At 55.3% G+C, this 20,524-nt stretch overlaps 1 protein-coding gene across 1 annotated transcript in view; it reads right to left on the bottom strand.

Annotated features, from left to right (window-relative positions):
• The window catches only part of CERK (ceramide kinase), a 50,259-nt gene that overhangs the window by 3,519 nt on the left and 26,216 nt on the right, over nt 1-20,524 (bottom strand). Inside the window, exons 5-11 of the mRNA XM_065887274.1 lie at nt 15,482-15,607; nt 13,335-13,398; nt 11,003-11,148; nt 4,947-5,021; nt 3,998-4,150; nt 1,484-1,589; nt 129-205 (exon numbers count right to left, since the gene is read on the bottom strand). Of these exons, the coding sequence (XP_065743346.1) occupies nt 129-205; nt 1,484-1,589; nt 3,998-4,150; nt 4,947-5,021; nt 11,003-11,148; nt 13,335-13,398; nt 15,482-15,607 (747 nt within the window). The remainder of the gene's footprint in view (nt 1-128; nt 206-1,483; nt 1,590-3,997; nt 4,151-4,946; nt 5,022-11,002; nt 11,149-13,334; nt 13,399-15,481; nt 15,608-20,524) is intronic.

The following is a 20,524-nucleotide window of genomic DNA, read 5'->3' as shown; positions in this document are numbered from 1 at the left end:
GGCAACCGCGCACTCTACCTGGAGCTGAAGTGGAAGCAGGTGCCCCTGCAGAGGAGGGGGGGAGGGGCGAGCCCCGGGGCCCCAGGCAGGTCCCCCCCCCAACCGCGGAGCCGGCCCAGCCACGTTACCAGCGCTCTCCAGGCCGTACAGCGACCTTTTCCGCTCCTCCTCCAGCTGCCGCTTGCTCTGCCTGCAGACAAAGCACCTGGAGGACAAGAACACGCCCCCCCTCGCCTGTAACCTAGGCTGCAAAAGCATTTCGATTGTTTGCATAAAACAGGAAGTGCAATTGCAGAGGCTTCGCTTAAAAATACTTGGTTTGCATATTAATTTGAGTTCTCAGAATCGGATCCACTCTTAAAAATTACATAGACAACATATCCGTTTTGAAAGTTGATAAACATTACAAAAAGCAAACGGCATCCCATGAGGCCCTTCCGTTGGCTCTGGGGGGCGGGCTGAGCCTGGCCCTGACGCCGGGGTGGCGGCGGACAGAGCAAAGGACAAGGTGCAGGTCCCAGCGCGGATTCCCGGCCTGAGACTTTGTTCCCTTTCACAAAACAGGTAACACAGTGGTGACCTGGTCCAGTCAGTTAACGAGCAAGTGAACGGCTCAGAGCAGCTGTCACGGGACTTGGTCGTCGGTCTGAAAGATGTTTGCGGTCCTGGGCACCGCTGGATGCAGGCCGTCAAACGGGCCAGGGGCTTTTGCTGGTGGAATTAGCTCATCAGCAACGGATGTGGCGAGGCCGTGCCTCTGTTTGATTTTATGGTCTCAAATTCTTCACTTAAAGGAGGAGAGGACCAGGGGAAAGAAGGGCCCACGTCTGAATGACCTAAAGGAAGAAGGAAAACCCCCGAGTCCATCGAAACCCCTCAGACTCTCCGCGTCCTCAGGCTGAGAAGCAGGGACGAGATGCGGGCTGTCGGGCCGCGAGTACAGGTGACAACCTGACGCTCGTTCCAGGTTAACCCAGGCACACACTGTTGGGCGCGGTGGGGACACACAGGGCGACAAGGTAGCATGGCTCGCAGAGGGGCCCCCACTGCCGGCCCGGGGTCTGGACTGGCCTCTCCTGACCACCCAGTGGGGGGACAGGGGGCCCGTCCAGCCAGCTCCACGGGTGCCCCGAGGGCGCGCACAGAGCTGTCCATAAAGGGGCTTGTCTTCATCATTTCTCACATCCCCAGTGGGGGGGACAGCGGATCCCCGCACCGGAGCAGACGGCGTGGTGTGAGCCCTCTGCTGGGGAGACGACGGGGACCAGACCTGACCCTGGACCGCCCCGTGACCCAGGACCCAGCATGGGGGACACAGCGGGACCCCCTCAGGGTGCGTGGGACCCTGACCACTGGTCAGGAGGCACCAGCACCGCCCGTCTACATTGCCAGGTACTGCTCACTTCACAGCAGGAGCAAACCCCAGCCAGTCCCGCTTCTATCTCATCGTTTGAGCAGAAACGCACGTAAGGGATGTGCTTACCCCGCCCTGCAGGGTTTCCTGTCCCTCGGGGAGCCCACCGTGTGCTGTGCTGGCAAGAAGGACACTGTCCCTTCGTAGCAGTGATGGGAGAGGAAGGTCTTCAAACCTGAGAACAGAGAGAGACACATCCACATGCACCACTGCCTGTGCAGGAGGCCGTGCCGTCAGCGTTTGCAAAGCGTGGGCCGGGGCCCCTGCCTGGGGACAGAGTGTCTGCAGGAGGACGCGGCCCCCTCCCACTTCAGGCTGAGCTGCCACCACCATCACAGAGGACTGCAGGCTCCCGGCCACCAGGGCTGCCTTCCACACTGGCAGAGGGGACGTCTTGGCCACCAGTGACCCCTTGTCGTGGCCTCGACGACGTGGCCTGCAGGTTTCGCCCTGTGAAGCCCCCAGCGCGCCCCCAGGCTTGACCCCGTCATCCACAACTTTGGTGTCTTGGAGGAACTCGGGAAAAAGACCAGGCAGCACTGCTACCAGACCGTGGCCGGCCCCTCTGGCAAACTGTGGCGTGCTGTCCGTCGAGCTGCCTGCGCCCCCAGCACGCCCGGGGCTGCAGAGGAAGAAGCGAGCAGAGGCTGCGCCACGAGGCTGAAGGAAAGGAGCCGCCTCCTGACGTCGAAGTGCCAGGGGAAGCAGCAGGTGCCGGTGCCAGCGGCCAGAAGACCTGCAGCTACGATCATTCACGAAGGCGGCTGCACTCAACAAGAGTCTCAGTGCAGAGGAAACAGCCCTCTGCTGGAAGAAGATGCCACCTATAGCACCGCCCCAGCTGGAGAGGAGCGGTCGCTGCCTGGCTTCAGAGCTCCAGAGGACAGACAGGCTGGCTCTGCGGTTAGGGGTGGCTTTAAGTTGAAGCCAGTGCTCATTTACCATCTGAAAATCCTGGCGCCCTTAAGAATTATGCTAAATCCACTCTGCCTGTGCTCTGTAAATGGAACAACAAAGCCTGTTTATAAACACATCTATTTACAACATGATTAACTGACTATTTTAAGCCCACTTGTTGAGACCTACTGCTCAGAAAAAAAGATTTCTTTCAAAATGTTACTGCTCGGGCTTCCCTGGTGGCGCAGTGGTTGGGAGTCCGCCTGCCGATGCGGGGGACGCGGGTTCGTGCCCCGGTCCGGGAAGATCCCACATGCCGCGGAGCGGCTGGGCCCGTGAGCCGTGGCCGCTGAGCCTGCGCGTCCGGAGCCTGTGCTCCGCGACGGGAGAGGCCAAAACAGTGAGAGGCCCGCGTACCGCACACACACACACAAAATGTCACTGCTCAATGACAATGCACCCGGTCACCCAAGAGCTCTGAGGGAGATGGACGAGATGCATGTTGTTTTCACGCCTGACAACACAACATTCATTCCGTAGCCCATGGATCAGGGAGTCATTTTAACTTTCTTTTCTTTCTTTTTTTTTTTTAAAATGAATTCATTTATTTATTTTTGGTGTGTTGGGTCTTCATTGCTATGTGCAGGCTTTCTCTACTCTTCATTGCTGTGTGTGCCCTTCTCAGTGTGGTGGCTTCTCTTGTTGCGGAGCACGGGCTCCAGAGCGCAGGCTCAGTAGTTGTGGCTCGTGGGCTCCAGAGCGCAGGCTCAGTAATTGTGGCGCACGGGCTTAGTTGCTCCGTGGCATGTGGGATCTTCCCGGACCAGAGCTCGAACCCGTGTCCCCTGCATTGGCAGCTAGGTTCTTAACCACTGCACCACCAGGGAAGTCCCCATTTCAACTTTCAGGTCTTACTCCTTAAGAAATACATTTTGTAAGGCTATAGTTGCCACAGACAGTAATTTCTCTCATGGATCTGGGCAAAGTAAACCAAAAACCTTCACCATCCAGATGCCATTAAGAACATCTGGGATGATTCATGGGAAGAGGTCAAAATATCAACATTGACAGGAGTTTGGAAGAAGTTGATTCCAACCCTCCCGGATGACTTGGAGGGGTTCAGACCTCAGTGGAGGAAGTCACTGCAGATGCGGTGGAAACAGCAAGAGAACTACAATCAGAAGTGGGGCCTGGGGCAAGAGGGAGGGGATACGGGGATATACGTATGCATGTGGCTGACTCACTCTGTCATACAGCGGAAACTAACACAACAGTGTAAAGCAATTATATTCCAATAAAGATGTTAAAAATAAAATAAAATAGTACTATAAGTCCCTGCAAATAAATAAATAAATACAGCCAAGGAATTCATCTCAGCAACAAGTGTCAAACTTTGAATCCTACATCCTTTCAAACTTTTTCTGCATCTGAAGGCTGAAGGGTGGTGCTGCACGTGACCTGAAGCGCAGACCGTCACTTGTTTGTACGATCTGGGATCGACCTCCATTCCTCTTTGTTCCAGCTCTGAGCACCTGTGAGAACTGGCCCGTGACCGACGGCAGTGGTTCTCCGGGCACCCGGGACCCGTCAGACTCCCGCCCCCTGGTTTCCGTCTGTGAACGGGGCCCCACCCTGAGCGAGGCGGAGGCCGTGTGTGGAAGCTCCCGGCGTGGTACTCCGAGTTACCTGAGAAGTCGTATCTGACGAGACCCATCCACCGCTTCTGCTCGCTGTCCTTGATGATGTCCCCGTAGAAGCCGTAGCCCAGCAGGGACACCGAGTACCGCAGCAGCGTGCTGTTGTGATGCACAGAGGACACGTCCATGGGCAGCGAGTCCCCTGCGTAGAGAAGCCAGGGTGGACGCCGCGCCCCTCCGCCTGTCCCGCTGCACAGCGCCCGGCGGCCGTGACGAAGCCACGGATTAAAGCGTGAGACAGGCAGAAGGCAGTCGAGGCCGTGGGCTGTTCTCCCGGGGTGCCCGGCCTCCTGCTCTCCACTCAAGTGACTAAATTTGACTCAAATTTCCAAAACGGGCTTGGAAAGCTGTTCCGTAAGGAGGGAAAAACAACGTGACCGTGAAGCTCGCTAAACGCCACTAACGGAAAGGAAGGTGGAAAAGGCGCCTGGCGTCTTCAAATGTAAAATCACACGTGCACCGTCTGTAAACACAGCCGTTCTGTGACTCTGGATGACACGCGATGAGCACTGCCATCAGGGACAAGGACGGGCAGAGGGAGCCACACACGCGCGCTGAGGGCGCCTGGACAGCTCCGAGCAGCTTTACGAGCAGCCTGGGGCTTCCTACCCCGGGGGACGCGCTTTCTAGAGGAGCGGGGAGGAGGGGTGTGACTGGGGAGGCCTGTCCCCACAGGGCGACAGGAGGCCGGAGAACCACCGGGGCGCAGGCGCCGGGCACCCCAAATGGTCTGGGGAGGGCACCAGAGGGATCCGAGCAGAGCAGCGCTTCTGTTTCTGAAGGTCACCCCGCTGGATGGGAAGTGGCAGGGAAGGGTGGCAGCTAGGGCCCTGCGGGCGGACTGACGGGCACCCGCACGGTGAGGCGGACCGACACCCGCGTGTGCCCGGGGACCCGGGATGGAGCAAGCCAAGTGTGGCACTGAGAGAGGCACCTACCCACGACGATGTGCAGAGCCGAGGTCTCCGCGTCGTTCGTGCCAACCGTTGAGTAACACACACAGTCTGTCGACCCTAAAAGGGGGGAAAGGTCCTTAATATCACTACAATCACTTAAGATCCCAGCGTGTTTCCAGGTGAATGAGTGGTAAGCTCTTCCGTTTCTTCCATGGCCCTGGAGTAAGTAAGAAGGAATAAGCTCCGTTTGCCTACAAAATTAGTCACTGAGGTTGGTTCATCAAGAATACCATCAACCAGCTCCTCCCAGAGAGGTCAGAGACCCCTCCTGAGCCCGTCTGGGGGGCGGGGCCCCTGGGAAGTCCCTGCAGCGGTGGCGGCGGGGCGCCGGGGCGCCAGGCTCAGCGCTCTGCACGGTGTCCCCGCTCCTGGCTGCCACAAAGGCGGGCAGCAGCCCTGGGGCTCCAGACCCCAAGACCAGGGGGACTCTGCAGTGGGAAAGTGCGTGCAAAGCAGGGACAGCTCGTGGAGGTCACAGAAAAAGCACTGCAGGCCTGTGCGCGGCGAGACCCGGAGCCTCAGCCCACCCCTGGGTCATGAGGGCGCAGAAGCTGCCGGCTGACAGACGCGAGGGGCCAGCGGGACCCGCTCTGAACCCCACGGGCTCGGCCGGGGCTCTGCCTCCTCCTGCCCACACCCCTGTCTATAGAGTGGAGGTGACCCCAGAGCACCCAGCTAGCTCCGGCATCCCGAGGGCACGGCAGTGATGCTACGGGTCCTCCCTCGGTCCGTCCTGGTTCTAACTGGGTCATCAGCAACGTCTCTGTTCTCCACCTGGGTGGGCAGAACACCTCCCTGGTGCTTGCTTATAACAGACTCCTGAGCCCCGCCCCACCCCCGAGATCCTGACTCAGTAGGTTTGGGTTGGGGCTGAGCAATCTGAACTTTAACACGTCTGCTGAATAGCCGAAAACCCTAGTCTAGATTTCCCAAGAATAAACCCTGACGGTACCCAGAATTGTGCCATAAGTGTTGCCTCAGACACACAACCAACACAGGTTGAGGCCCATCAGGGAATAACCATCCTGTTTACACTCACACAAGCTCTGGCCGCAGGCAGGACCCAGATGCTGTGCCCTCAGGCCCCGGAACATTCTATAAGGCCCTCAGCCTAAGGGGCGCCTGAAGGTCCATGGTTCTAAACAGACGCGCTGGATCGCAGGCAGTGTTTGTCATCTCTTAGAGCAACAGACTCTGGTCCAGTTTGAGATCAGAGTAGAAGCCTCTTAACTACTTAATCTAAGCTAACATATGCCGCCTTATGGTCGGAAACTTATGTAAACACGTACAGATTGATATATTTTTTGATACGTATATTTTTCTTTTTTGTTAATCTTAACCTGAAGACTTGAATGACATCTCATTCCAAAAATGAGCCGAAAAGTAAAACGGTTTAAATGAACATTTAAGATTACAGGAGTGACTTAATTCTTAAACTGGAATTAACAGTATTTAAGGAGAACTACATGGTTTCAGACTATCTTCCACACCCTTATTTTTCTAACTGAGGGTACCCGAATAACGGGTATAAACACTTCTGAGAAAATAAACTACGAAAGAGCCATGAAATTAACTTGAAGCACACCTTCACATCCCTAGAACTTCCCAGAATTTCCAGAGCCCACTTGCTCCCCTTACATGCCTACTGCACTGTTTACTTTCTTCACAAAGCATCCTTTAGAACAAAAACGGATCAGACATCCAACATCCCCTGCATTTTTTAAAAAATTAATTATTTTATTTTTATTTTTGGCCACCTTGGGTCTTCGTTGCCGCGTGCGCGGGCTTTCCCTAGTTGTGGCGAGCGGGGGCTGCTCTTCGTTGCGGTGCGCGGGCTTCTCATTGCGGTGGCTTCTCTTGCTGCGGAGCACGGGCTCTAGGCATGCGGGCTTCAGTAGTTGTGGCGCACGGGCTCAGAAGTTGTGGCTCGCGGGCTCTAAAGCACAGGCTCAGTAGTTGTGGCGCACGGGCTTAGTTGCTCCGCGGCACGTGGGATCTTCCCGGACCAGGGCTCGAACCCGAGTCCCCTGCGTCGGCAGGCGGATTCTTAACCACTGCGCCACCAGGGAAGTCCCCTCCCCTGCATTTTATCAGATATAACTTGTATATTCAGCAATCTTTTAATCAGTAGAAATTCAGCAGTGATCTCAAATAAAAATGAAGAGACGAGTGGTCTGCACTTTGCACCATGTCCTTTTGACCTTTAAAGTCCCTCTTTATTTCTGGGTCTATCTAGAATCTAACTGCCCTATTAAACAGATGCTAGAATCAAGTTGAAAGTCTCATAAAGGGATCTGTCTCGAGCAGGGAAACAAACCCCAGCACTTCTGACCAGCTGCATCATCCTTTTTACAGCCACAACAAAGATGGGCCCTCTTTGATGACCCTTCTCAACGACAGCATCTCGTCACAGAAGCTGCTTGAGAGGCACCTCGTGTGGGAACAGTGGGCAGGACAGGGACAGGCTGAAGGCCACCGGTCAGTCAGTCCTGGGCCGCACCTGGGGCAAACGGCCGGCTCTAGAGGGCTGGGCTGGACGTGGCCCACTTTTCCGAGTTCATTCACTAGGAGCTAACCGCAAACGCTCCCACTGAGGGTGTGAGTTGGCGCAGAACCTACAGGCACCTGAACTCTACAGAAAAAAGCAGAGGGCTCAGTGGGGGCTGCCCTGGGCTGGGGTACACGCATTCACTGTCACCCGAGCCCTTAGGGCCACAAATAGGGTAAGTGAACCGAGTTTCTAGTAGGTTTCAGGGGTCACTTTGCAGAAAAATCAGATGTTTAAAGAAGGTACTCAGCCCAGCATGCTCCATGGGGCCACCTCCCCCTCCCCCCCGCAGCTCCCACCTCCCCCTGCCCCCCCGCAGCTCCCACCTCCCCCTGCCCCCCCGCAGCTCCCACCTCCCCCTGCCCCCCCCGCAGCTCCCACCTCCCCCTGCCCCCCCGCAGCTCCCACCTCCCCCTGCCCCCCCGCAGCTCCCACCTCCCCCCTGCCCCCCCGCAGCTCCCACCTCCCCCCTGCCCCCCCGCAGCTCCCACCTCCCCCTGCCCCCCCCGCAGCTCCCACCTCCCCCTGCCCCCCCGCAGCTCCCACCTCCCCCCTGCCCCCCCGCAGCTCCCACCTCCCCCCTGCCCCCCCGCAGCTCCCACCTCCCCCCTGCCCCCCCGCAGCTCCCACCTCCCCCCTGCCCCCCCGCAGCTCCCACCTCCCCCCTGCCCCCCGCAGCTCCCACCTCCCCCCTGCCCCCCGCAGCTCCCACCTCCCCCCTGCCCCCCGCAGCTCCCACCTCCCCCCTGCCCCCCCGCAGCTCCCACCTCCCCCCTGCCCCCCCGCAGCTCCCACCTCCCCCCTGCCCCCCCGCAGCTCCCACCTCCCCCCTGCCCCCCGCAGCTCCCACCTCCCCCCTGCCCCCCCGCAGCTCCCACCTCCCCCTGCCCCCCCCGCAGCTCCCACCTCCACCCTGCCCCCCCGCAGCTCCCACCTCCCCCCTGCCCCCCCGCAGCTCCCACCTCCCCCCTGCCCCCCCGCAGCTCCCACCTCCCCCCTGCCCCCCCGCAGCTCCCACCTCCCCCCTGCCCCCCCGCAGCTCCCACCTCCCCCCTGCCCCCCCGCAGCTCCCACCTCCCCCCTGCCCCCCCGCAGCTCCCACCTCCACCCTGCCTCTCACTCACCCTGCTCACGGCGGCACCACCCACAGCCAAGCCTTTCTTGCCTCAGGGTCACTGCCTGTGCCGCTCCTCCGGCCTAGAACATCGTGCCCCAGATGCAGGGCGCTGTCCCCCGCCCTTCAGGCATCTGAGTGGGATCACACGTGGAAGGCCCCATGCGCCCGTCCGGACCGTGCTCCCCCGGGCCCCACTGCTCTGTCCTCTCTGTTTCATGCTCATCACCTGCCTCTCCCCCTGGACTCCCTGCGTCCCCGCCGTGTTCCCTCGCGAGGCCCCCAGCGAGGCCGGCCCACAGGAGGCCAGCAGAACGTACGCAGGAGGACACACCGAGGGAACGGATGGACGGAGCACGGGGTGCCTGCGGGCCGTGGACCCCCGTGCTTTGGGCTGGCGGCCGGGGCACCAGCAGACAGCCGCTTCAGGGCAGGAGAATGTCTGATTCTTTTTCGTCCCCAAAACACCACTTATCGCTTGTTTAACATTCAGTCTGCTTCCGACAGCTCACTGTCCCCTCTGGGGACAACGTACCTCCCCAGTGATCTCTGTGCGGTGAAGACTTTATTTAACCCAGAGGGAGCGCCAGCTCCAGACGTAAGATCTGGTTCATCTCGGGCGTCAGGAGACTCCTGACCCCCAGCCCCTGTGCCCCAGAGCCACCTGCAGCCTCCCCCTCCTTGAGGCCCCGCGTGGGAGGCGGCCCTCCCTGAAGCTGTATCATCCGGCCCAGGGCAGAGGCAGCGGGCATGTACCCTTCTTCTTGCAAGCACAGTCCGGGCACTGCTGTCTCCCCGCCCCCGCTGTGCCGGCCTTCCTGAGACCTGAGCAGGCCCAGGCAGGACCACTCAGCTCTGAACCCCGACACACTGTCCCTGAGCTCCACGGCCAGTGCCCACAGCCCAGTGCCAGGGGGCTCCTGCTGGCTGCGCCATCCGATTCGCCAAGTCCCGCTGGCTCTGCGCCTGAAACTGTGCCCGAGTCACAGCCGACCACACACCCGATGTCCAGCGTCCACCCGGGACCCGGGCAGCCCACCCGCCACTGCTCTAGAACGGAACGCAGAGAGTGGTCTCACACGCGGCCCTCAAGACGAGAGCCTGACCCAGGGCCTTTCCCCAGTCCCTCTAGCCCCCTGCCTGAGCGCACAGCTGTTCCCATGGCCACCCGCTGCCCCAGGGGACCCTTGGCATGCGTCACTCTGCGCCCGGCCCCTCACGCATGTCTCAGGAAGGCTCCTGGGACCCCCCCCCGGAAGGAGCCCCTCCGAGCCACTCACCCAGACCCACGCCAGCGGCATCTCCTCTACCCTGCCCCGCTACTGGAGACCCTCTCCTGCCACGCTGGTCCGTGTGTCTGCTGAGCCCCACAGCAAGACCCGGTCCACGCCAGGCCGCGGAGAAGCAGGGCGCCTGCCCGGGGGCACTCCCGGCGTGTGGCATTGGCCTGAGCTCGTGCGCCCTTCGACCATTTTAACAGCCCAGGGTTTTAGGTATCAGAGCCACACAGGCAAATGGTGACAAGAGGCATAAAGGAAAACCAGATTAGAATGTAGAAAAATAAAATTCACGTAGTCCAGAAACACCATGTACAAGGTTAAAGGACAAAAGCCTAGCTTGGCAGAGAAGTTGGAAAACACGTGACGCACTGAGCGGCACGTCCTTAACACACAGACAATACTGGGGCAGGTGGAGAAGGACAGACTTTCCCAGGTGGGGCAGGGCAGCCTCCGAGCCCCACCGTCCATGCCCTTCTGAGCAACCATGCAACCTGACCCTGGCACCCCGCATCGTCACCCAGAAAATGGGGTGACAGCACCGTTCTCAGAGCCATCGGAGAACCCGGATGTCTACCCGAAGCTGGCCTGCCAGGGTCCCTGCCGCTGTGGCCCAGACACAGGGTGACGAGGGTGCCTCCTTCCGCTGAGTGGTCTGCAAAGCCCCGGCTTCACTGCCCCCCCCAGCCGGCTTAATGCTGTGATTCTCCTAAGAGCTGGGTGCTTCCCAGAGACACCAAACACGCCGAGCCGGCCACCTCAGGACACGGCACGGCCGGCCCGTCCCACTCACACCCCGAGGCCTCCCGCCCCGGGTGCCCGTCACTTCTTCCAGGACACCGCCTGCCCCCCAGGCTCCCCTTGTCCTGCACTGTGCTCTGGGCCTACCCCATCCCCCCCACTGCCAAACGGCCAACGCTTTGAGAGCAAGGACCACGCCCCCAGCACCGGGCAGGAAGCAGGCGTCCGGGGGGACAGCGGGACCCCTTCCCGCACGCAGCGGCGGTCCTGTGTCAGGTGCGTGGAGAGAAGAGCACACCTGAAATAAAGGGATGAGCCTCAAGGAAAACCCAAGGGTGGCCCCTCCCGGCCCACGTACCCGCGGGGATGATGCCAATCCTCAGCGGGCTGGGCACGAGTGCCGCCCGCGGCTGGTCCTGGTCCACGCCGGCGTCCCTCTGCGTCCTGCCCACCAGGCCGTGCAGGACCTCGCTGAACATGCCGTCTCCGCCCACACAGACGATGCTGCAGGAGGAACACAGGGGTCAGGCCCTCCGCACCCGCCCCGCACCACCAGCCCCCTCCTGCGCTGGCCTCCGAGCCGCCACCCAGGCCGCAGCTGTGCCCGTGCCCCGTCGGCCGGCACAGTCCCCACCCATCTCAGTTCACTCCCCGCTCCCGCGGCAGACCTCTTCAGACCCTCCGTGTCTGCGTCCCAGCCCTGCAGGGAGAGGCTCCCGATGCCCGCCGTAGCCACACGGCCAGGCTCTGACAGGTCGGGAAGGGCAGGGCCTGGGGCCAAGCTGCAGCGAATGCCCCTCCCTTCCCTCGCAGGCGAGGCTGGCGGGAACCAAGCAGACAAAACACGGGCTCGACAGGCTTCGACCCTCTGCCTTCCAGCCCCCGAACAAGGTCTCCGGAACTCGGCCTCTGGGGCAGGTGGCCTCTGGGGAAGGTGAGACGTGGCTTCTTCCCTCCCTGACGCTCCCCCACTCATGACCCACTCCCGCTGTGTGACCCTAATCCGCCTCCCTGACCCTTCCCCCCTCCAGGGAGGCTCTTCACACTGCCTGAGGTCCCCAGCGGCACAGCTGCCCACTTGAGACCCTAGAGCCTTCTTGGGGCCCTGGGATGGAGCACAGGGACACTCAGGATGCCGCCGCTCCTGGTCACAAAGCTTGCCCCTCAGCCTTCACGCCGACCCGACTGGAGGGGGCCCACAGCTCAGCTGACATCCCCCATACCAAAACCCGCTTCAGCTCATCTCATTGCTTGATGACACTTGGTGAGGACTCGGTCACGGGGACCAGCCGATTCTCCCCCAAACGTCCTGGAGAGCAGCCCTGCTGCCTCTGCCACTGTCCAGCCAGCTCTTGCCCAAGACCCACAACCTCTGGCAGCTTCCTTGGGTCCAATCCTCACTGCTACTTGCCACGCAGCTTTCAAGAGTATCTTTCCGGGGCTTCCCTGGTGGTGCAGTGATTAAGAATCCGCCTGCTGATGCAGGGGACACGGGTTCGAGCCCCGGTCCGGGAAGATCCCACATGCTGCGGAGCAACTAAGCCCGTGCACCACAACTACTGAGCCTGCACTCTAGACCCAAGAGCCACAACTACTGAGCCCACGTGCCACAACTACTGAAGCCCGCGTGCCTAGAGCCCGTGCTCCACAACAAGAGAAGCCACTGCAATGGGAAGCCCGCGCACCGCGACAAAGAGTAGCCCCCGCTCGCCACAACTAGAGAAAGCCCGCGCAGCAACGAAGACCCAACACAGCCAAAAATAAATAAACAAAATAAATAAACAAAAGTATCTTTCCAAAACACCCGAGCCTATAGGACATCTACGTACAAGCTTTCCGGGGATCCTCACCACCTTTCCCCAGTGTTCATTCACGGAGCACCTGCTGCGTGCCAGCCCTGTGCCAGGCGCCGGGGACAGCTGTGCACAAGGCAGAGGAGGCCGGCTCTCCGGGAGCTGACATGCCAGCAGGTACAGACGCAACACAGATGCAGAGTCACACTCGGGGCCGGTGCCTCCTGCGGGGACGAGCACGGCACCCACTCTGCACTGTCGCAGCCAGAAACGCACAAGCGGGTCCTGACCGAGAGGAAACCTCAGACAGACCCAGAACCAAGGGACATGCTGCAAAGGCACTGGCCTGTTCTCCCAAAATTCAGCCACACCAAGAAGGCTGAGGATCTGGTCCGCGTCACGGGAGACTAGAGACACACCCACTGAGTCTGAAGGCAACGTACGATCCAGGGCTCTTCTGCCTTAGGGAGTAATGGGACAGCGGGCAGAGTCTGATACGGACAGCAAATGGGTAACGGCATTCGTATCAGTGCTAATCTCCTGGTTGTGATCACTGCGTTTTAGTTCTGTAAGAGAATATCCTTGCTTTTAGGAAATATACACAAATATTTAGGGACGAAAGCTGATCATGTCTATAACATACTTTCAAACGATACAGAAAAACTTCCTGTACGTAGGTGGTAAGACCGAAAAGGAAAACAAAACTATTACACGGTGGTTTTCCAAGCAGAAGAACACGACTGAACGTTTCTGCCTTTCCTAATTTTCTAGAAGAAGGTTTATTTTACTTCTACAACTAGGAAAAAAGGTGTAAGGAGAGGGAGTGAATAAAATGAAGACAGATGGGTAAAACTTGATGAGAATTGACTATTAGTCAGATGAAAGACGCTTACTTACCCATCATATTTGTCTATATTGAGCTCATATAAACTCTCCTTGGCATGGTTAGCACGCTCAGTAACTGTGGGAAAAAAACATGTTACATTAGAGAGTTTACACTCAAGTCTGTGAATCCTCTTTAAAATGAAAGGCAAGTCGGGGCTTCCCTGGTGGCGCAGTGGTTGAGAGTCCGCCTGCCAATGCGGGGGACACGGGTTCGTGCCCCGGTCCGGGAAGATCCCACATGCCGCGGAACGGCTGGGCCCGTGAGCCGTGGCCGCTGAGCCTGCGCGTCCGGAGCCTGTGCTCCGCAATAGGAGAGGCCGCGGCGGTGAGAGGCCCGCGTACCGCAAAAAAAAAAAAAAAAAAAGGCAAGTAAACCATGCTTTTAAAATGAGGTCCTACAAAATCTTCAGGAGGGTTTCCTGTAAGAAATTCCTCCTCTGATCTTACCCGAATTCCTTTCATGGACAGGGATGCTGACCTCAGGGGAACAGGACCTCTCAGAATACACTCTACTGGGTAGGACATCACATTCTTGGCATTTAAAAAAAATTAATTAATTAATTTATTTTTGGCTGCGTTGGGTCTTCGTTACTGCACGCAGGCTTTCTCTAGTAGCGGCGAGCGGGGGCTACTCTTCGTTGCGGTGCACGGGCTTCTCATTGTGGTGGCTTCTCTCGTTGTCGAGCACGGGCTCTAGGCGCGCAGGCTTCAGTGGTTGTGGCTCACGGGCTCTAGAGCACAGGCTCATTAGTTGTGGCACACGGGCTTAGCTGCTCCACGGCATGTGGGATCTTCCCGGACCAGGGCTCGAACCCGTGTCCCCTGCACTGGCAGGCGGATTCTCAACCACTGCACCACCAGGGAAGTCCCACATTCTTGGCATTTAATTGCCAACAAATAATAACTTTTTTTGGAAGAGATTACATCTTCTATTTTATAGTTTTCCCTTATTATCCAAGGGAGTTGGAAAATTATAGAATATACCAAAATGTAGAAGAAAGAAAATGTTAGTCCATAGTCCGTATACTCACTGTAACAAAAAGTCTCTTTAAAAAAAAAATTATTAATTTTTTTATTTGGACGCACTGGGTCTTAGTTGCGGCATGTGGGATCTTCGTTGCCGCGTGCAGGATCTTCATTTGTGGCATGTGGATCTTTAGTTGCAGCATGTGGGATCTAGTTCCCTGACCAGGGATCGAACCCGGGCCCCCTGCATTGGGAGTGTGCAGTCTTAGCCACTGGACCACCAGGGAGGTCCCAACAAAAACGCTCTTGAAATTCACTTGTACACACAATGTTGTGTCCTTGTTTTCCCAACATCTTATCACAATCCCTTTTTCATCATTAAAAATTCCTTGTAAAGACCATTTTAAAGAGCTACATACTATTCCTTCAGATTCACCACAATTTTATCTTTATGCTCCCTATTCCGGGGTATAAGTGGCTCCCGGTGTTTTGCTTTTATAAAAATGAGGCAACGGACACCTGTGTACCTCGCCCTCTGTGTACAGCTGATGGCTTTCTCAGGAAAGTTTAGAAAACTGTAAGATTGGATAAAAAACCCCCTCCTTTTTGAGGCTCTTGACGCACTGCCAAGTGGCCCTTTAATAAGTTTACACAAACCCCTCAAATCTCTGAAGGGAGAATCCGTCTCCCCACACCCTCCCAGCATCTAGAACCTGCTCTGAAACTCGTTACTGCAAACGTGGCATTGCATCGTGTTTCTTAAAAATACCACTTACTGGTGAAATGATTTCTAAGCCTTACTAATTGCTTGTGTCTCTCTTGCAAGAATTTTCTGTCCATAACCTTTGTCCTTTTATCCTTAGTGTTTTTCCTGAGTGCTTTATATGCTAATACTTGGCTAGAACAGTCTACGTTCTTTACTTTGTATTCTTCTCATTCTGGTATGCCAAAAAACCCAAGATTTCAGGTTGTTAAAATAATCTTAAACAGGGAATTCCCTGCCGGTCCAGGGGTTGGGACTCTGTGCTTTCACTGCTGGGGCCCGGGTTCAATCCCTGGTCGGGGAACTATGATCCTGCAAGCTGCGAAGCATGGCCCCAGAAAAAAAAAAATCTTAACACAATAAGGATCTTCCCTGGTGACCATATCTGAGTCATTCGCAAATTTACTTCTACAGAGACTTTGCGCCTTACCGATGATCTCGGTGGTGATGGAGGCCAGTGTAAACAACGGCGCCACTTTTCTCTCATAGATCCGCTTGCCTTGTCCTTTCCCTCCAAACGGATTGATGAACACCAGTAAGTGCTTTGGTCTAGACGCTGCAAGACAGCAACACCGCGTAGGTCACAATGGACGTAAGTGATCGAAGTGAAAAACTGTGTAGCTGAGCAAAATCACACCACAACGGCTCTAGAGCGCTGCTCAGTGGTATGTGACAAAAAGCACCTTTAAGGTAAAGAACGGTGCTCAAGAGCTTCCTCATCTCTGAAAAGAGGAAAAGCACAGCTCGTGAGATCAGGCAGGTGCCCTGCACATCGGCCAGGGGACTGGCAGCCCCGGGGATTCAGAATCCTGGCGGAGAAGGACGCTCTCTCCCGATGAGGACTGAGTCCTACAGGGTGTACATGCTGGGAGCGGCAGCCTCATTCTCCTTCACGTGAAGGAAAGTGGGGCTGCAGAAAATGAGAGAAATAGATATACGGCACGGAGCGCTGGGAGAGAAAGACAGACGGACAGGCACAGGGAACGCTCAATCTGGAGATGGACAGAGAGACGGAAGGATGGCAGGATGTCCCTTCCAGAGGCCCGGCTAACCGCCGACACCCAGGTCTCCTGAAACACCCTGTTTTCTTATAGCAACCTCCACGTTTCTGCTTGGGTCGGTTCAAGTAGATTCTGATACTTAAAAACCAAATTTAACCAACAAATCAATAGAAGTAGCAAGAAAATCGAAGCCCTGGGTACACAGAATCCCACACACGGACGCTCACGACAGCACCATTCACCGCAGCCAAAACGTGGAGACCCACCAGGCGTCCACCAACTGACGGCTGGGTACACAGAACGTGAGCAAAGGAGCATGCTTCAGCAACGGAGAGGAACAGCCCACTGATGACACTTAACCGACATGAATAAATACCAAAAGCGTGATGCTGAGAGACGGAAGAATTACACAGAACAGCCCCTTTTACGTGATTCCATTTATGTGGCAGAACTAACGTGGCAACAAGCAGACTGGTGGTCGTCTCTGGACTGGCAGGGGAGGGTCATGAGGAAACTGGGGTGGTGTTAAGTCTTACGGGGTCTGGGTCACATGGGTCCACGTATGCTTCAAAACTCACTGATTTACACTTACCATCTGTCCATTTCACCGTATGTAAATTCTACCTCCGAACTGAAAACAAGTACTGACCTCTGGGTAATGACACGCGTGCTGAAGTGTCTGAAGGGTCACGCCCTGACGTCTGTCACTTACTGGGAAACACAGCAAACGTACCATTAACTAATGGACGGGCAGAGAGACACAGACAAAACAAAACCAGCAAAATGTTAACAACTGCGGAAGGTAGGGGGTGGGGGTATGAACGTCTACGGTACAATTTTTTCAATTTTTCTGTAGGTTTGAAAATCTTCCTAATGAAATATTGAAGGCAATACACAATAGAGAAAAATCAAAGCCAAAAGTCTATGCTTTGAAAAGATTCATAAAATTGATAAGTCCCTAAATAAAACTGATAAAAAGAAAAAGGGAAAAAAACACAAATTAACAATAATTAGGAATGAGAAAGGACATTATTTCAGAACCTACAAATATTACAAGGAAAGTGAAAGGAGTTATTAAACTTATGCCAATAAGTTTTATGTAAGAGACACATTTCTCAAAAAATACAATTTACCAAAAAGTGACAGAACAAATAGAAAATCTGAATAGTCTGCTATCTAATAAAGAAACTGAGCCATTAATAAAAGCGTTCCCACAAAGAAAACCCCAGATGGTTTCACCACTTAATGCTTCCAAATATTTAAGGGGAAAAGTGGCCTCAACATGACAAAAATTCTTCCACACGACAGAAAAGAAAGAAGCACTTCTCAACTCTGTGTACACGACCACTGTAAGCTGGACAGCGAAACCAGACTAGCACGTTTACGGAAAGGAAACTCATAGGTCTATTTCTCCCCTGAGCCTAGGGGAGAAAATCCTACACAAAACATCATCAAGTCAAGTCCAGAAATGCACAAAAAGGGCAAATACACCATTACCAAGTAGGACTTATTCCAGGAATACAAAGGCTTTTATACAAAGTACGAGGAGAAACCAATGTTTTTCAACACGTTAACTCAAAAAGAAGAAAATCATACAATCATCTCAATAGATGCAGAAAAGGCACTCATCAAATTACACATCCGATGATGATTTTTAAAAATTCTCAGAAAACTAGGATTGGAAAGGAACTTCCTTAATCTGGACTTTAAAAACTTACTTAAAAAAACCTGGGGTTTCCCTGGCGGCCCAGTGGTTAAGACTCTGCCCCCACTGCAGGGGTCACGTGGTTCGACCCCCGCATACCACGCAGCGTGGCCAAAAAAACAAAACAACAAGAAAAACCTAAGAAGCACCATTTTCGACTGTGGGATGTTGAAAAGTTTCCCCCAAGATCAGGACTAAGACCCTCCCCGCTGCACTGGAGGTTCCAAACCAGGGCAAAAGGGTAAGAAAAAGGAAGAAAAAGGCATAAGAACTGAGACGGAAAAAACAGAATAGTCATTATTCACCGCTGACAAAAAGAATCATCAAACCAGTAAAATTAATCAATGAATTTAGCAAGGTCATTGGATGCAAGGTGAAATATAAAATCCAATGAAATGTCTACATGTGAGCAAAAAATAAATAAAAAACAAAACAATAGCACCACGATGCGGTGGGGAAAGGACAAGCTTTCCCACAGATGGCACGGGGTGAGGCAGGTATCTGTATCTAAGGAACGTGAACCGTGACCGCTTACTTCACACTGCATACACACATCACTTCCAAAGGGACTGCAGCTCTCAAAGCAAGAGGTAGAACAAAGCTTTAGAAGAAACCACCTTCGTGGCCTTGGAGCAGAAAAGCTGTCCTAAATAGGACACAAACTAGCCACAGAGTTTTTAAAAAAGATAAACAGAGCTACGTAAATATTAAGAATGTCCATCAAAAGAATGAAATGAAGAGAGCGAAAACACAAGCCATCCAGTGGGAGACGGTACCTGTAATTCAAAAATCCAATGAAAGATTCAGATCTACGATATGTAAAGAATTTCTACACATCATTTAGACAGACAGACGACCCAACGGAAAGATGGGTAAAAGACTTGGGACAGACACCTCACAAAAGAGGATCTCCAAATGGCCCCTACACAGAGCCAGTGAAGTTGAGAAATGCATTCCTATCAGGGAAATGCCAATTAAAACCATAATGCAAGACTACTTACACCCACCAGAGTAACTACAATTTTAAAGGCGTGGGACCAGCAGAGCTCCGGTCCCCTGCTGGTGGGCGTGGTGGCCCCGGGACCTCCAGTTTGGAAGGCAATGTGGCCACGTGCACTGAGGCTCAAACACGCCACCAGCCCAGCAAGTCCAGTCCCACGCGTGCACCAGGAGACGCGTGCGGGAGTGTTCAGAACAGCTCTGCTCACGACGGCCACGTCAGGAGGCCATCCAGCGGCCATCAACGGTAAAAGGGCTGCATAAACGACCAGACACTCATCCCCTGGAACACCACGCAGCCCAGAGAACGGGCCACCTGCCCCGCACGTGACGACAAGCTGCCGGAGGGCCAGACACGGGAGTGTCGGCTGTGATCCGACCACACGAGTACAAAACGAGCCCAGGTGTCTGCAGTCAGGTGATCGTCACCTTCGGGCAGCGACGGCAGGGGCCCTGGGGCCCCAGGGGGCTGGCAGCGTTGTCTCCCGATCTGTGTGCCGGTTACCCGAGGGCGCTCAGTGTGTGAGAACTTCTTTGTGTCTAGTTATACCTCAATTAAACATTCAGTAGTAACACAAAGGGACGGAGCAGCTGAAAAAACTGAATCACAGGGTATTTTAGATACAAGTAGATTATAGCAGATGCATGGCTGTATAGGTTTTTCTGTGGAAAAAGTCCCATTATTCAGTGGGGGGCAGGTTCAGAGGGCTTCCTCTTGGAGTCTGAGCCTCCAGAACCATCCTATTCCAAAGACTCAAAGTCTCATGAAAACCACCGGAGGACAGAGGGGAGAGAGCAGGTGAGGAGGAGGGGGAGGTGGCGGCAGAGGAACTGAGGCAACCTCCCGACCAGACTCGCTCAGAAGTCCAGCGGACAAGCAGAGGACAGAGCGCCGGCGACCTGAGATGGAAGGAGAGGTCAGGACGCACCGGTCAGATGGACGGCGGGGGGACCAAACACCCCATCCCGTCCCACAGAATCAGACGGCGAAACGCAGAATCCAAGTCCCGCCACCCAGATGCTAAGCCAAACACGTGCTTTTCCAAGCTGGGAAGGCTCTCTGAAGCTGCCGTGTGGGAAGTACCTTCTTCAAACAAATTATAATTCACCCTTTTTAAATCTAGGGGCCAAATTAATTTTAAAAGATATAAAACCAACCTAAACACACGCTCTTTCGTTTCTGTGGCTGACGCCTGCCCTGAGTTGAAGGCTGTGTATGAAGATTATATTCAAACAGGTTAGCAGAGGCAGACTACTGTACACGGGACGGATAACAGCAAGGTCCTGCTGCAGAGGGAGGGAACTACATCCAATATCCGGGGACAGACCGCAACGGAAACGAGTACATGTATGTGTGTAACTGAGCCACTGTGCTGTACAGCAGACATTAACACAACACCGTAAATCAACTATGCTTTGATTTAAAACAAGATCATACCCAAACGACACGAAATAGTGTTCCAGACCCAAAATGAGTTGACACCTACCGTTAAGTGTGACAGACAGATTCCGGCCGCACGGCAATAACTCACAGCTCAGATGTTCAGACGCACCCCAGGGGGACAGAGATGCCTGCCCCAGGCACCTGGTTTAATCCTCCATTCACCCGAGTGCAGGCATCATCACCCCATTTTCCAGGAAAAGAAACCCAGACCCAGAGAGCCAAGGGGCTGCCCCAAGCCTCGCGGCTGTCAGTGCAGGTACCAGCGCCCTGGGGGCCAGGCTCTGGGCACCACACCACGTGGTCCTCTCATCAGTAAAGCATTCA

This window comes from Phocoena phocoena, chromosome 11 (assembly GCF_963924675.1).
Source record: "Phocoena phocoena chromosome 11, mPhoPho1.1, whole genome shotgun sequence".
Taxonomy (NCBI): domain Eukaryota; kingdom Metazoa; phylum Chordata; class Mammalia; order Artiodactyla; family Phocoenidae; genus Phocoena; species Phocoena phocoena.
This window is presented reverse-complemented; position numbering and strand designations above follow the sequence as displayed.